General features: G+C 49.5%; 1 protein-coding gene and 1 long non-coding RNA gene across 2 annotated transcripts in view; both read right to left on the reverse strand.

The window, feature by feature from the left end:
* Positions 1-2,273: 2,273 nt before the first annotated feature.
* LOC122391545 (probable low-specificity L-threonine aldolase 2) overlaps positions 2,274-17,127 on the reverse strand; it is a 43,714-nt gene continuing 28,860 nt past the window's right edge. The window contains exons 4-9 of the mRNA XM_043385584.1: positions 6,445-6,556; positions 5,880-5,963; positions 5,468-5,560; positions 4,856-5,028; positions 3,117-3,195; positions 2,274-2,392 (exon numbers count right to left, since the gene is read on the reverse strand). Of these exons, the coding sequence (XP_043241519.1) occupies positions 2,274-2,392; positions 3,117-3,195; positions 4,856-5,028; positions 5,468-5,560; positions 5,880-5,963; positions 6,445-6,556 (660 nt within the window). The remainder of the gene's footprint in view (positions 2,393-3,116; positions 3,196-4,855; positions 5,029-5,467; positions 5,561-5,879; positions 5,964-6,444; positions 6,557-17,127) is intronic.
* Positions 12,582-15,715, reverse strand: LOC122391540. Its single transcript, XR_006258367.1, has 2 exons — positions 15,460-15,715; positions 12,582-14,093 (listed from the first exon to the last, which is right to left on the reverse strand). It is a non-coding gene; the product is annotated as an uncharacterized LOC122391540 (long non-coding RNA).

Below are 17,127 nucleotides of genomic sequence, written 5' to 3' on the forward strand. Positions count from 1 at the left end.
GGGCACCATGGGCCTGTCAAGGGCACCACAAGCCTGTCGTTGGCACTTTAGGATTGTCAGGGGCACCACAAACCTGTCAAGGGCACCTGCGGGCTGCGTTCCAACAGGGGCACCACAGGCTCGCCAGGGGCACCACAGACCTGCCAAGGTCCAGGGACACCACAGGCCTGTCAGGTGCACCACGGGCCTGTCAGGGCCCATGGGCACCTAAGTCATGTCAGGGCCCACCGTAGGCTTGTCAGGGGGCAGCGTAGGTAGGTACAGTCCACAGCAGAAGTAATGTGGGGTTTCAGTCATGGGTATGTTCTGCTTCTGAGGCTTAGGAACGATTGGCCAGACTACAATGAAACTTTGAATGTAGCTTTATGTATCGTCACCCTTGCAGCTGCAACTTTAGCTATTGACATCTTCTTTTCGATCACTCCGCATTAAACAATCGCCAGTCAAAGCCAACCGTTGAGATTGGTAAAACCCTACATTACTTTAGCGGTGGGCTGTACCACAGTCTTTCCAGGGGCACCAGCGGCCTAGCAGGGGCACCAGTCATCACATGACTAACCAAAAATAAAGAAAAAAATGAAAATAGGGCACCACCAAAATTAACCCGCGCCCGGCTGGGGGTCCTGGATTTCCACGCCCTGCTGGGGGGGGGTGTTTGAACACCCCCCCTTCTAACTCTGCTCCTGGGCCCCGTAGCGATACGCGGAAGGCGGCGTTCGAAAGAGCGTCAAAAATAATGAGGAAATCACTTCGGTCAATTTTTTGGTCAGGTCAAAGGTCAGGTCACCAGAGGTCATTGAAGGCAAATTTTCGCCGATTTCCAGGTCGAATGTCGAAAATTTCCAAGAAGCCAACGCATAACTCGGGAACCAATAGAGCTACAGCGCCGCGAAAAAGCGCATTCGATAGCCCTATTAACGCCCTTTCTGAGTAATTTTCTCAGATTTGACCTAACGTCAACGGTTTTGCCTGCAGGGGGCAAAAACTGCAAAAATAGCCGATTTTTTCGGAAACAGTTTTTCTGCAATAACTTTTGACCCAAGCATTGTACGAGCTTACTTTTACCGGCATCGTGTTCCTCTCGTCAAGACGCATCGAACGAACTATAATTTGACCTTGAAAGGTCAACTTGAAAATTTGACCTCAGGTCAAGGTCATGACCTGACCGGAAAGGGTCATGTTGCATATCAGTCGATCCGTATCGTCGAGCTGAACACATCTAAGGCGTTTTCATCGCTCTAGCATGCCTCTATCAAAAGTTATTTGCGAAAAACTGTTAGATACCATTCGTGACCTAAGATGACCTCAGGGCATAAACAGGGGTCACAGACACCATTTTCATGTTCCGTGTGTCTAAACCACTTGTAATTCAGTGTTTGGGAGTGTTTATAATGTCTTTCGTCCAAAAGAGGCGCATTTCAATTTTCTCCCATTGACTTATAATGGTGAGGTCGCAAAATTGACCTGACCTTAGGTCATCGATATCAAAATTCCGAGATATACATTTTGTACATGCTATTGCTCTTAGCAATCGCTGAAAGTTTCAAAGCGATCGGTCACTCGATGTAGCTATGACAGACATTGAAACTTTTTATGAGGTGAGGTCACTTCGAGTGACCTGGTGACCTGACCTTGAATGACCTTGGTCTGAAATTTTCACAACATGTGTAGAATTGATGTATGATAAGGTGTACCAAAAACGGCGGCGCTCCGCGCCGCCGTTTTTGAGATATTCGCGAAAAAACCACAGGGGGGGGGGTGTTCAAACACCCCCCCCCCCCCCAGCAGGGCGCGGGTTAAGTGGCCGAAATCCGTTGAGGTTTTAATTTTGAGTATAGGTAGGAGGGGCACCACTTCGATTCATGACCCTCCCCTTGGAGTTTTCCCGAATCCGCCCCTGGTACTAATACATCAAATTTAAGGGGGAGCACCTTGCTATTGGTGCCCCTACCTATTTTGAATATAGGTATGGGCACCACTTCGATTCATGACCTTCCCCTTGGAGTTTTCCCGAATCCGCCCCTGGTACTAATACATCAAATTTAAGGGGGGCACCTTGCTATTGGTGTCCCCTTCCAGAATTCAAGGGGGTCCCGGTGCCCCCCCCCCCCCCCGTTCCGCCGCCTATGGCTCCAAGTGTCATCTGATGTAGGTGCTCGTTCACGTTGCATAAGCTCCTAATTGTCATAAGCTCCTAATAAGCCTTATTGTTACAGTAACATCACATAACTTATTTTCATAAAATAATTTATTTCTTCCCAACAGCTCACTGCTCACTTTCTTATGAAATCTGTCGATCCGACGAGTAAAGATCCGACAGGCGCCCCCAGCGTCTTGCTCAAACAGAGAGTGCTGGAGGAAAATCCACGCAGAATACGCGACATAGGCACCCCTGGCGGTAGCAAATAGAAGCTCTATGTCACAGGGTATTCAATAGGTGACGCCGCAGCATGCTGGCAACGAGCGGGTGGGGCGTTGCAATGAAATGTGGTGACAACGCGCCTATACTGACTACTAACGGTTAAATGTTTTTTCACCACTTAGTGAGTTTTTCACCTTTAGGTAGGTAATAAAGCTCATTCACAAACCAATCAAACCAATGAAGACACGAGCAAACTTATCCGAAAGGAGAAAACGATCAAAGCATTCAGCAATGCACCGTTAGTTGAATTGATGGTATGTAATTACATGTGAGCACGGTTCTGTCATTTCCATCCTCAGGACATTTAAATCATTGTCCTCCACGCCTCAAACCCCTGCTCCGTGCTGGACGGGCAACTTTATTCGCATGCGGGAATGCCCGTGAGAGCACGCCCGTAGCCGGGTGCGGTGAGTGTTTGGGGGGCCGGTCGGCCTATTCAATTGGATGGGCGCAGCCCTGGCGACTCTCAAGAGTGTCTGCCCAGACCAATGTCTCTCCCTAATTCCTACCATCCGTCCTGCCCTGCGCCTGGTCCCGTCAGACCGAGAAGGCCAACTAACCCAACGAAACAAACAAATTATACAGGTAGCTGCGCCTACATGCATGCTTGATATTTATAGTCACAAAACATCAAATTAATTCACTAATGCATTGCTTTGCCACTTATACAGAATGATTATGCAAGCTATCTTACTGCAGTAGATGGCTGCGTTGGCTAGTCGTGCTCCGTCCATGTGCAGAGGGATCCCTATCTCTCTCGACAGAGAAACGACCTGAAAGGAGAGTTCAATAATCACACAATGAGGGAGCCTGGTATCAGATATAACTGGAACGAGGGCTACTGGAGTGTTAGAACTGTAGGTACATTTTAAAATACCGGTCTAGTTTTGATAAGCAGGAGCGGTAGGTTTTAGGAAAACCTAAACCATGGTCGACACTTTCGGTATCACCCTAATAACAGCTAACAAATGACCAGTAAATACCTTATCTTAATTGCATGAATTTGAGCTAATAAGGTATTAGCCCGCGCCCTGCTGGGGGGGTGTTTGAACACCCCCCCTTGCGGTTTTTCGCAAATATCTCAAAAACGGCGGCGCGTAGCGCCGCCGTTTTTGGTACACCTTATCATACATCAATTCTACACATGTTGTGAAAATTTCAGACCAAGGTCATTCAAGGTCAGGTCACCAGGTCACTTGAAGTGACCTCACCTCATAAAAAGTTTCAATGTCTGTCATAGCTACACCGAGTGACCGATCGCTTTGAAACTTTCAGCGATTGCTAAGAGCAATAGCATGTACAAAATGTTTATCTCAAAATTTTGATATCGATGACCTAAGGTCAGGTCAATTTTGCGACCTCCCCATTATAAGTCAATGGGAGAAAATTGAAATGCGCCTCTTTTGGACGAAAGACATTATAAACACTCCCAAACACTGAATTACAAGTGGTTTAGAAACACTGAACATGAAAATGGTGTCCGTGACCCCTGTTTATGCCCTGAGGTCATCTTAGGTCACGAATGGTATCTAACAGTTTTTCGCAAATAACTTTTGATAGAGGCATGCTAGAGCGATGAAAACGCCTTAGATGTGTTCAGCTCGACGATACGGATCGACTGATATGCAACATGACCCTTTCCGGTCAGGTCATGACCTTGACCTGAGGTCAAATTTTCAAGTTGACCTTTCAAGGTCAAGTTATAGTTCATTCGATGCGTCTTGACGAGAGGAACACGATGCCGGTAAAAGTAAGCTCGTACAAGGCTTGGGTCAAAAGTTATTGCAGAAAAACTGTTTCCGAAAAAAATCGGCTATTTTTGCAGTTTTTGCCCCCTGCAGGCAAAACCGTTGACGTTAGGTCAAATCTGAGAAAATTACTCAGAAAGGGCGTTAATAGGGCTATCGAATGCGCTTTTCCGCGGCGCTGTAGCTCTATTGGTTCCCGAGTTATTCGTTGGCTTCTTGGAAATTGTCGACATTCGACCTGGAAATCGGCGAAATTTTGCCTTCAATGACCTCTGGTGACCTGACCTTTGACCTGACCAAAAAATTGACCGAAGTGATTTCCTCATTATTTTTGACGCTCTTTCGAACACCGCCTTCCGCGTATCGCTACGTGGCCCAGGAGCCGAGTTAGAAGGGGGGGTGTTCAAACACCCCCCCCCCCCCAGCAGGGCGTGGAAATCCAGGACCCCCAGCTGGGCGCGGGTTAGGTAACTTTGCAGTTTCCATTTTGCCCAAAAGGATGACAGGCTGTCAAGGGCCAGCGTACCGGCTAAGAAGTGTTGGTGCCAAATGACACTACAGGCTGACGTGCACCTGACCTCTCTAGTTTCTCGCGACTGATTCACCGATGATACCTATTTTGAGTCGAAAATGTAGCATACTACAGAGAGATGGCGGTAGGTACCTCCTTTCACCCAGAACCTACCTGGTCCAGGTATTCCAGCGGGAGAACTTTTCCGCCGCAGGCGTTGTGCGTGTTCTCCAGGCAAATCAGACTGGTTACAGGATAATGCACGTCGTCCGCGCGGACGGCAGACTTCAGCTTCTCTATGGCAATGGTGCCATCCGCGTTGTTAGGAAGAGTCCAGCCGTGAACACCTAAAAACAGAATACACATGGATCCCTAGAATGAATTGGTGCCGACGACCTTTTCAAATTGGACTCCTTTCGTGGAACAGCGTTTTTAGTAGTATTTGTTTACAGATGACGTTTAAGTTGATCACGGATTTTACTGGTTTTGACGAATTTGACTTCAATGTGGGGTCGGTTTATTACCATTTAACTATATTATATTACGGTATAAATATAGTATCGCGGCTGCAGTAATGTCGGCGCGGTTGTCACTGTATTGACAATAAATTGCCAACGTTCACCGTTTACTACACCCTATATCGATAGCTTTGTAATCATCAAGCGACTTTTACGCCACAGCTGACCAGGTTTTGCTGGTCCGGGTATCAGCCAAAATATGCTTAGATCTATCCACAGAACATCATTGGATGACGTCATACTACAGCATCCCTGTGAAGTCACTTGCCTGCGATGGCTGCCGATCCTCCCTGCTCGTATAGGTTTATATGGGACTTATCCCCAATGATAATTTCGCCACCTCTGGGACAGTGCACCATAACTGGAAAAGAATAACACTTATTAGTATCATCAATCGAGACCTACAGAGTACAGACGTTAACATTTTTACTGTAATTGAACATTTTTCTTTAAGAGAGTGAAAGAACCAAGATGGCGCAGAGAGACGAAATGGGAAAAGATGAGAAAAAGAATGAATGAGAGAGAAGAAGAAAGAAAAGAAAGAGAAAGAAAAGAAAGAGGGGAGGGGAGAAGAAGGAGGAAGGGGAGAAGAAAAGGGCGAGAGAGAAATCAGAAAGACAAATAACTACCGACAGACAGACAGACAGGCAGACAGACAGACAGACGGTCGACGGACATACTTGCGATTAAATTGGCCATAGTGCCGCTGGTCACGTAGATAGCAGCTTCAAATCCCATTTCCGCACAGGCCAATTGCTCCAGTTCTGAAACAATAGGTACATGGACCAATATGGCGTTATTTAAGTAATTAGGTCGTTAGCAGTCTTCTGACTTGGAAAAGTTGAAAATTGTACGCCAACACAACAGGAATTCACGTCATTTTCTGACTTTACTTTTCTCCACAGAGTTTGACCGTTGTCAATTCAGAGTGCTGTTTGCTTTGGTCTTTGACAAATATATGTCTCCGTTACGCCTGTATATCTCCTCTAACCTGTCAAGAGGCTGCCATTTTTACTACTGACAAAAGGGTAGCCTCCGACTAGCGACATCTCATCTGACATTGATCTGGTTGTTCTATCTTACTTCTGACCTTGACTGTCTCACTTGACCGTGGCTGTCTCGTCTAACTTTGTTTGACGCAATGTCTCATCTGGCCTTTGACGTGTTGGCTCATCTAACTAGTGACATGTTGTCTCATCTAACCAGTGGCATGCTGCTTCTGCTTCACTATGGCATAAATCTTACCATTGACGGTGGGATCATCACCGAAGACGTCGTCTCCTACGGAAGCCTCCCTCATGGCCCGGTACATCTCCGCAGAGGGCCTAGTGACAGTGTCGCTCCGTAGATCGATCACCTGCGGTAGACATGGCCCGAGGTCAGGTCACAGAGGTCAGGTTAGAGAAGGTCAGGTCGCAGAGGTCAGGTCAGAGAGATCAGATCAGTGAGATCAATATCATAGGTTAAGGTCGGATGGGTCAGGTTAGAGAATTAGGTCAGAGAGTTCACGACGAAGGGTTCAGGTCACAGAGGTCAGGTCACAGAGGTCAGGCTTGATAGCTGCCGCATTTCGCGACGCCACAAATGAAAGGCACTGGCATCCATATCGAATAAAGACATGCATTTATTGACAACTCATGCGAAACCGAACTTTGGCATTTCATGCTGAAACAAACTACTTGGCCAATAGTCACTTGACCCGCGCATGACGGGGGGGGGGGCTCTGCAGAGCCCTCCCTCCCGTTTTTCGGCAATGTCCTCTAAACCGTTTGACGGATCAACACGAAACTTACGCTTTCAGCGGCATCAATTTGACACCTTGTGTTGAAATTGCAATGTTCTAGCTATCATGGTTTGGCCAGAAATGACGTCAGAGTGGCGTCATGTCGGTCGATTTTGATGCAAAATATTGAATTACGGCAAGCGCTTTCAAGAGCTCAGTTTTAAGGCTAGATCAAATTTATTTGCAAGAATGGACTAGAAATACTAGCTATCAAACTGCAATCTTTAATTTTCAAAATTTTAAAAATTTTGAAAAATATATATTTACAACTACAATAAACATATTTTTTATTAAAAAAATTGATTTTTCGCAAAAAAACAGAACATATGTGATAGAACACACACTGTTTGACTACTCTAACAAGTTTTAGCCCAATGTCTTCAAAAATAGTCAAGTTATTTGCATTATTGTCAAATTTTTACAATAATATATCTTTCAAAACCATTTTCAGTATGTTTTAGACATCGAACAGCAAAATAAATGGCACCATCGTGATCCGGAGCTCAAACTACATCTGAAAAACACCTTTTTGTTGACAAATTTCATTTTAAAAATTTGACCTTTTCTGACCTGAAAGTGACCTGACCTCCAGTAACTTCAGCTGAAAATGACCTCAAATGACACAAACGACATTGGTTTCGAAATTTGTGTGTAAAATGGACCATAAAACATGCGTAACGTGACCGATACATGATATACAATTTTTGTGACCTTGGATGACCTGGCCTTGACCTGAAAATTCGAAGTAAAAGTTCGGTACCCTCAGGGTATCTAAGGCATATATCAAGGAGTGCGTAAACCAAAAATTAGCCTGATCGGACTTGTCAGCCGGCGGTCAGAGCCTAAATTGTGAACAAGCAAAAATGCTAATAAATTTTACTTTGACCTGACCTGTGACGTCATCAGTGACCTCGAGGTCAATGAAAATAGGTTTCGTTCGACAGTTTTTCCACGGCTATCAGACGCCCTTTGAATTTTGATGATCGGTCCAGTAGTTTCGTAGATAGGAGGGGGCTCTGGAGAGCCCCCCCCCCCCCCCCCTATCTGGAACGAGGCATGCGATGAGGCGATCCGCCGAAGAGATGAGGCCTTCCGGAAGGCGACGGCACCTGACCACTCAGCGGCGGACATCTCGGCCTACAAGGAAGCCAGGGCGGAAGCAGACAACGTACTCAGACGGGAGAAGACGGAATTCCTCCACCAACAGGTCATGGAGATGGGCCCCTCCACTGACATGTGGGGCCTGCTCAGAACCCTGGATGGACGGAAGCCACCTGCCCGCCCCGCAGAACCGCTCAACCGGCCAACCCAGACTCACGGTCAACCACCACTGCGACCAGCTATCTCCGACAAGGAGAAGGCGAACCTACTATGCCAGGAGTACGCCAAGGTGGCCAGGATCCCGAAGGACAAGTTATCCGACCAACCAGTCAAGCTGGAGACGCGGGCTGCTCTGTCAGATCGCAGAGGTACTGCAACAGCGAGCGGACAGAGATGTGTGCCCCCTTCAGCCAGGCAGTACTAGCCATCGCACTGGAGAGAATCAAGAGCGGCAAAAGCCCGGGACCTGACGGCCTACCAAACGATCTCCTCAAGAACCTGAGCAGGACGGGAAGAGAACACCTGCTGGCCCTCATCAACAGATCCTGGCAAGAGGGTGTCACACCGGCTTCCTGGAGGACAGCCGAGATCGTCGCTATCCCGAAGAAAGGGAAACCACCATCAGAGACTGGAAGCTACCGGCCCATCTCCTTGCTGTCCTCCATCAGCAAGGTGGCAGAGCGGCTTCTCCAGGCAAGACTCCAACACTGGCTCGAATCCAACAACAAGCTAAACGTGAACCAGGCAGGTTTCCGAAGAGGACACTCGACCATCGACCAAGTGGGACGCGTCACCCAGCGGATTTTCGACGCTTTCGAGGCGAGCCCACCGAACCGAGCTGTACTGGTCCTGCTCGACTTCGCCAGGGCCTACGACCGGGTGTGGAGAGCGGCCCTCTACGCCAAGATGAACCGCCTCGGCATCCCGGGATGCGCAATCCGCTGGGTGAGAGCGTTCCTCACAGATCGCCGCGCCCGTGTCCGATGGGGCGCCACCCTGTCCGATTCCCGGGTGTTCCAGGAGGGCCTCCCGCAGGGCAGCGTACTGGCACCCCTGCTGTGGCTGGTATACGTAAACGACATCGACGGCGACATGCCACAGGAGGTCGCCAGGTCACTCTACGCAGACGACGTTGCCCTGCTCGCCACGAAGGCGTCCATCGAGAAGTGCTGCCAGACACTCCAGCCGTGCCTGGACAGTACGGACGAATGGCTGAAGAAATGGAAAGTGACGCCCAGCATCAGCAAATGCTCCGTCACTGCCTTCTCGCTGGACCCAAAGGAGACGGGCGGCAACGATAGGCGTTATCACAAGTGTATTCGCGGCCATTGGGGCGACGTAAGAAAAGAAGAAAACAACTGGCCCCAAGAACTTTAAATTATCAGTTAGCATGCACCTTTTCCTTGATATGTAGAGAATTTACCATTAATTGTTAGAGAAAATTGCATTTAAAATCTTCCATTTATGCTTTTTTCATCGGTTGCACAGTATGTTCTTTTATTAAGCTAGAAACACTAATTATAAATAGTTCCCGCATCATCAAGAACAATAGGAAAGGTTTGAAGTGAATACAATAATCTAAACGGTTTTGTAATCCATGTGAAGTCACTTCTAAAATTGCCTGTAGAAATATTAAAGGCAAAAGTTCAACTTTTTCATAAGACGGATGGCTATAAACCTATTCAACGTGTGACAACTCAGCCGGTATTTCGTCGCCTACAGCCCAGCTTTCCCTAGTGACCGATAGAGGCGCTGCTATCGATGTCCGCCCGTGCCGCCTAACGAGGCTAAGCATGCGCGGCGAGCCCCTGGAAATCACCGAGAACCCGACGTTCCTGGGGATCAAGTTCGACGGCCAACTGACCTTCACCGAACACGTCAAGGACCTGAAGAAGAAAATGGCCCAGAGAAGACAGTGCCTGCAAGCCCTCGCCGGCAAGTCGTACGGCAGCCACCGAAGAACCCTCAGAACGGCGTATATCGGGTACATCCGAGCCCTGTACGACTACGGCGCCGCTGTCTTCGGAACCCACTGCGCACCGGCGGTAAGGGAGAAGCTTGAGGCGGAGCAAAACAAGTGCTCTCGACTGATCACCGGGTGCATCCGACTGACGAGGACAGGCGCTCTCACCGCGGAAGCCGATCTTCTTCCCCTGACGGTGAGGTCCAAGCAACTTGCTGGCATCGAGTACCAGCGGATGGTACGCCTCCCAGAGAACGACCCAGCCCGAACCCTGATGCTGACGTGCCCGCCGCCACGCCTCAAGTACCGAGCCCATGAGGCGTGGACTAGAGCGTGCTCAGAGGCTGCAGCCGGGCGCCGCCCACCACCGAAACCGCCGGATAAAGACGCCACCCTGACGCACAAACCATGCCTGCGCAGAGTCGGCCGGTGGATGGCCGAGGGAGCCGAGCTGGCGTCCCTCCCTGCGGAGCCGCTGAGCCTCCACCGGTGCCGACCGCCCTGGCGCCCTGGCAGCGGAGCGGTCCGCTTCGTGGTCAGCCTACCGACTGCAACCAAGAAGACGGACCCACCGGACAAAAGAAGGGATGTGGCGCTACGCGCCATCGCCGAGCTACCACCGACGGATGTGACCATCTGGTCGGACGGATCGGCGGGGGCGGCACCCGAAACGGAGGCGCGGGCGCGCTTATTGAACTCCACCGACTGGACAGGGAGGTGGAGGTGCGCGCCCCCGCAGGCGGAATCTGCAGTAGCCTGAGGGCCGAGCTGACGGCCATCAAGGAGGCTCTTGCAGTGGTCGCCAACCTCGACGCCGATGAACGCGCGCAGACCCGAAGAATTCGCCTCCTCACCGACTCCATGTCAGGCCTGCAGCTACTGCGACGGAGCCCGGAAGCCCAGACGTCGGCTCTCGCCACCGAAGTCTGGCGCCTCATCCACGAGCTGGAGGACGGTGACCACCAGATCGTGTTCCAGTGGTTCCCGGGCCACGCGGGAGTGACTGGGAATGAGGCTGCGGACCGCCTGGCGGCGGAGGCCGCAACCGAAGACCAGGCACGGGTGGCCGTCGACCTGGCCAGCGCCCGCGGAGCGATCAGGCGCCACGCCGCACACTGGGCCGATCGCCAGGTCTAGCACGACATGGGTAAAAAAATCTAACTTTGTGGATGTGCAATGAAACCTATACCAATTTGTTCAAAAATGATCATACTACATTGCTGTGGTCTTTGTTTTCCAACACAATTGCTATTTCATGGCGAAAACTCAGCTTAAACACGAACTTCGGAATCGTTTGGACCGAACTCGTCCCCCGCACTCTTCGACAACGTATCTTTGATCCACGAAAACAATCACAATTTGAGGAGGAATTCCACATTTATATACATCAAACGATAGCTCCGGGTCTGCAGAACACACAAAACCACATGAAAATGGCAAACTCTTACTTTGTTATGATGTATTGGCACCGCAAAGATTTAAAGACGAAAATGTAATTTCACATAATTGATGTCACACACAAATAGACTTTTAAAAAAAGTACCGCAGAGTACCGCTTCGAAAATCTCGCTACATGTCAATAGCCGCGTTTACATAGGGCTAGTTGCCAGATAGTGGAATTCCACTAACGAGACATTTTTTCCACTAACGAGACATTTCAGGCACCTTCAGATAATTCTGACGACCTATCCGGCCAGAAGGACCAAACCGATTGACAAAAATAAATACATCGTGGCGGAAGAACACTAAGAGGTACTTCAGGCCTAGACATAGTATAGATGTCGCAGCTCGCGGCCTTCCCGGCAGTAAGGGCGAGGTATAGATGACGCTACGGCAGCAAGTCACTGGAACGTACGAGTCGTGGAATGGAACGGAAGATACGGAACGGGGGCTTCTTAACGGAAGCTTATTCGTTTAATTTTCATTTAAGAATTGATTTCGTGCGCTAGGGAAAGAACATTGTCTTCTTTTTTCATACGTCTGCACCCCCCCGTCCCCTCCATCCTTTGGATCAGCCAGTGTGCAGCAAGAGGGTTCATCGGAGAAAAACAACAAAGAGCAATCCTCCCTGAGCCTGTCAGGTCAGAAATAACCTGAGCATAGGCGACGGAACGGGGAGGGCACCGGGGCACCGTGCCCCCCTTTGATTTTGGCCTGCATGGAAAGAATGGGACCAAAAGTCGGCGGTGTCCCCCCCCCCCTCCGCGGCTACTGAAGCTGAGGACCGTTCGTTATGCCCTACTGCCCACGCTTCTTAAAATTTCAGTAGTAGTCAGTTATCTGGCCAATGTTTCCGTATAGGGGCTGGCAAACACAACTGAGCCTCGTGAGTGGGATGAGTACTGGACACAGAAGTGGACAATCTGTTGGCAAGAAGCCCGCAAGGATAATATCTCGAAACTCAGGACTACGTATACAAACACTTTAAATGCATCTAAATCTATACTATAATCGAAAGCCGCATTGTTGTGAACTACCGGCACGTGCGTCCAATCACCATCAAGAACGGAAGTCCGACCTACAGCAAGCACGACAGTCCGATCAAAGATGTATTGAAAAATAACTAGCAACTTTAAACATCGCCTTCCTCAGCCACGCTCTACACCGCATCACATAAGAAAACCGCCAATATCGATTACAAAACACACATAAAGGAATTCCGTAGGTATAGATCAGAGGAATACTTCACCTCCTTTATCTGGCGCGTCAATAGGTATAAAGTAATCTTTGGCGTCTACGCACTAGCAACATCTATAATGCAAACAGCAGTTCAGAAACCATCCACTAAAATTGTAACAAGGCAAGGGTTGGTCAAAATAAATTATAGTCACCGTGATAAATAGCAAACGAAATACAAAACAAGCACAACAAAGCATTCCACACTCGTTTAGACTGTACAACATGCCTACATAAGACATTGCAGCAGTGTACGAGGAAAACATTCTTTAAAGATGCTAACGTGGGGAGTTTTAAAAGTTTGGTGAACACAGTTACGAGTCACTGCACAAGAAATGTAGCGCGGTCGCCAGCCGGCCCAGGCGGAAGAGTCGACGGAGACGGCGTCAAACAAACCCGAGAGGGGGTAGTTTCATCCGCATCAGCGGAGGCGCTCTCTCTACCAAGGTCGTCAGTTACCAGCCGCAGCACCCTGCTGGCGATTTGATAGCTGCTCTCATTCTCAGCTGGCTGAGCGCCATGTGCCGGGTCATCCGGCTCCATGATTTCCCCTTTCATTAGCAGCTGCTGTTGTAGTTATTGTTGTTGCGTTCCTTTCAGCCGCTGCCGCAGCATAGCCGTACGGTTCTGGATGGTTCTCACGGCGGCAGCCAGGGTCATCCGTCCTGCCAGCTCCGCCGCCAGGCGCGCGCAGCGTCGCGCGCGCCTGCCTTGCAGATAGTGCTGCCCAAGTCGATCGGCGGACGGCGCTACCGTTGGGATAGGGCGCCAGCCTCGCGCGCGAGGGCGTCCATCCGCTCGTTGCCCGGAAGCCCGCAGTGTGCAGGAACCCACTGCATTATCACTGGATGGCCCCCTCGGTGAGCGCTGCCAGCAGCCCCCATATGTCTGCGGCCAGAGGGGCTCTCTGGGCCGCCGCGCCGCTCCGCAGGAGGGCCAGCGCCGCCATCGAGTGGGTACAGACGATAATTATCGGAAGAGAGGTGTCGCGACCAGTCTTGGTCAACAGCTCCTCCAACACCGCTCTTAGGGCGAATAGCTCGCCGCGCGTGCTAGAGCAGAGGGCGCCTGCCGCGACACGCACCTCTCGGATGTCGCGGTTCAGGGGGGGGGGGGGGGGGGGTGGTCCCTCCTCCTCCATCTAGCACACCATCGGTGGCGGAACTGTCTGACCAGATCAAGCTCGCCTCAGACGGGAGCTCCGCCAGACGACTTTCCGCCGCCTTGGCTCGCCAGCCGTCGCGCCCAAACTCGCTTCAGGCCGTGAGTCTATAGCCGGCGCGGTGGCGTGGCTTCTCCATACTAGCCTTGGGCGGGTTGTCCTCAGAGAACGCGTTCGCATTGGCGAGGAGGCGAGCAGCGCCACGAGTCCTGAAATGACCAAACAATATCAATGGACAATCAAAATTGTGAAAATTGGCATTAACTGCGCAACTGATGTTTGCTTCTTTGTTTATTAGGGTTTACGGGCGCTACGGTGGTCATTTTGCACCCATGACGCTGTTCTGGTGAACCTGCGCAACTGAGCAGTGATCATGCCATAACTTATATTTGGCGTAGTGGCAGGGTTCCACCTAAAATTTCGGCGCACGTCAGGTGTAAAGTTACATGCGACAAATTCAGCGCATGTCAGTTGGGGAGACTAACCCCGCGTTCGATGTCTCCCGGACGGCAAAGATTCTACGCCGTCCGGCCAATCACGTTTCATAACCACAGCCGAGCCCCAGCTGACCTTGGACGGGATTGGCTGGACGACGTAGAATCTTCGTCATCCGAGAGACATCGAACGCGGGGTAAGGCTGCTGGAGTGCTGGAATAATATAAAACGAGGGCACCAAAAATTGATCCTAAATGACCATACTTGGACATTAATGCAGACCCTCTCTGTATCACCAATTGTCAGAAAACAACCATGTGTTTGAAAGAGCGTTAGAGAGTCATGAAGCCAGGATAAAACACAGTGCTATTTTCTCAAAGCAGCTTTTACATGATAGAGTTAGGTAACTCTCTCTCTCCGTTAACCATTCGCAAGGCCAAAAAGGCCTATTGGTTTTGAAAGGCATTGGATTACAAGCTGAGCATTTTTTACTTTATCATAAAATGTTAAACCTGCGTGTAGATGAAGTCTGAACGGTGGTTTGTAGGCTGATAGGTTGGAGGTTGGAGGTTAGTAGGGAAGGGAAGGTCAGGATAATTTCTGCTTTTTATTTTCATTGGACTTTAGCCTTCATCAACACACGCATCAAAAATATTTACTTGAGCATCTTCAAGCCTCAATATACAACAAGGTGTGCCACAACAAATTAAAAATTGATGATATGCCAATATATGGTCATGATTTTTACCACCAGAATTGAATTAAATGCCTATTGATGCCTTACCTAATAGGCTGAAATCTGATTAACCAAGCATTTTTTCTTGTGAATTGGCAGTCTAAAATTTGGCTGGCTTGAGCACGACGCTATTGCTCTAGCAGAATCTCAAACAGATGTCTACCAAGTGCCACTCCCAAGAAAGTTTTTCAAGATTCTAAAACCACAAACTTTGTTGCTGCCTGATCATGTGATGGTTGATCAAATGATAGCACTCCATCTGAGGCCAGTTTTACAAACAGAAAATAGCCACCTGCCGGATTATTTTGCCTCAAGGCTAATTCACATATGGAGCATAAATGGTGAAGCCCAGGTTTAAAAGGAACAGGTTTCAAGACAATCGGCATGACAAACCAACACCTTACCTGCAGTTCAAGTTTGTCGATTTCTTTATCAAAATCTAGTCTTCGTCTAATCCACAAATCAAGATAAAATTACTGGATAGGTACAACTTCTTCTTATTCTTCTTCTGCACCTCACCCGCCGCCCCCTACACTTCTCCCTTATTCTGATAAATATATTTACATAATTTTCACAAAAATGCCACTCAACGGGGTAGATCTAAAAAAGTGCAGGGCTTAAATTTTGAGCTATAGAGTTCTCATTGATTTTGAGACACCCAATATGTCTTCGGCACGCCGTATTTGTCTCTCACTGCCTGCGAATTCGGCGATATGATTGGTCGAAAGCCGACGCTATGGGTCCAAGAAAAGGCCAAGATTCCTGCCAAGATTCTTACAGATAGCCAAGGCCGATGACTGACGTGACTGACGGCATGTTACTGCCCTTGGCATATTGCCAATGCACTGCTCGGTCATATCCGCAGTAATGTCAACAGTCATATTGGAAGTAATATGGTAACTATACGCAAAAACCATTTGGCGTATAGCTACCATACTTTTCCGATAACGAGACATTCTAGATCAATCTCTCTGCTGTTGGCGACATCTGCTGAGAAATCCCAAGACCGAACGCAAGCACATAAAAGTAATGCACTCTAAGGATGCGTTCGAAATCTGGGAAGTGACGGATTTCATTTCTCAATGCGTGTCCCACTCCAGCCTTCCCCATGCTGTTCGTTCCGCCATCTATTGCCATGTTTCGCATTCGCATTTCATGAATTCACCACCCCGCCAAGTAGGTTGGTATCAAGTTGGTATAGGTGTCGCATCGCTCTGGTCGATCAGGCTGAGCCAGCTGTCTGGAGAGTGGAGCCGATCCGAAAAAAACGCAGAAATTCAAAAGACCGACTCCAAAGCAATGGCAGCATGCATATCAATAGAGCGTAATTCTGTCATGATTGCGTCAGAAGCAAACATAATGGCAAGAGTTTCTTGTGTGTCGGTAGGCGCGTGTGGAGCCGCTGGACCGACCGGGGACGTAGGTACCCAAGGGGGGACGGACGGGGTGCGCCTCCCCCGGCCCCCTAGGGGTTTTCAGGGCCCATGCTGGCAGAAGGCCCACGTTGGCCAAAATCACGTCGGAGACGAACGAAATTCGTGGGAATCCCCAAAAAATCACGTCAGGACAATCAAGGCTCTCCGACTCGCCTGCCACCTAGGGTCATTCAATTTACTACATGGGGCCTCCTGTGAATAGCCGCTAGTGTCTGTGTCTGACCACCTCTGACTCCTCGGGTAGAGGGCCCTCTGTAGGTAGGAGGCTCTCTCTACGGGATTCCTCCGCTCCCCCCCCCCCGGCCAAATTTTAGGTTATACGTGCCTGCGCTAAGCCGGCGTCGGAGAGAGGAGTTGACGACCGAATGACAAGGAGTACTCGTCCTGAAAGTAAACATTTGGAATACAAACAATCCAAAGCTGTTCAGTATTTATATCCTTCGAGAGCAGTGCCTTCAATTTGGATACACTTAGCATTCATTTCCCACACCCGTGTACACTCCACGAAGGCTTCTCCGCTGCGGACTCCCGCTTCCGCCGATGCGTCAGTTCATACCCTGATGGCTTGCTGGGGAGGGTGGCCAAGTGTCGCTGTGCCGCCAGGTGTAGTTCATCAGCCGAGGCGTCGCGCTGCAG

This window comes from Amphibalanus amphitrite, unplaced genomic scaffold (genome assembly GCF_019059575.1).
Source record: "Amphibalanus amphitrite isolate SeventyFive unplaced genomic scaffold, NRLGWU_Aamphi_draft 000443F_arrow, whole genome shotgun sequence".
In the NCBI taxonomy this organism is placed as follows: domain Eukaryota; kingdom Metazoa; phylum Arthropoda; class Thecostraca; order Balanomorpha; family Balanidae; genus Amphibalanus; species Amphibalanus amphitrite.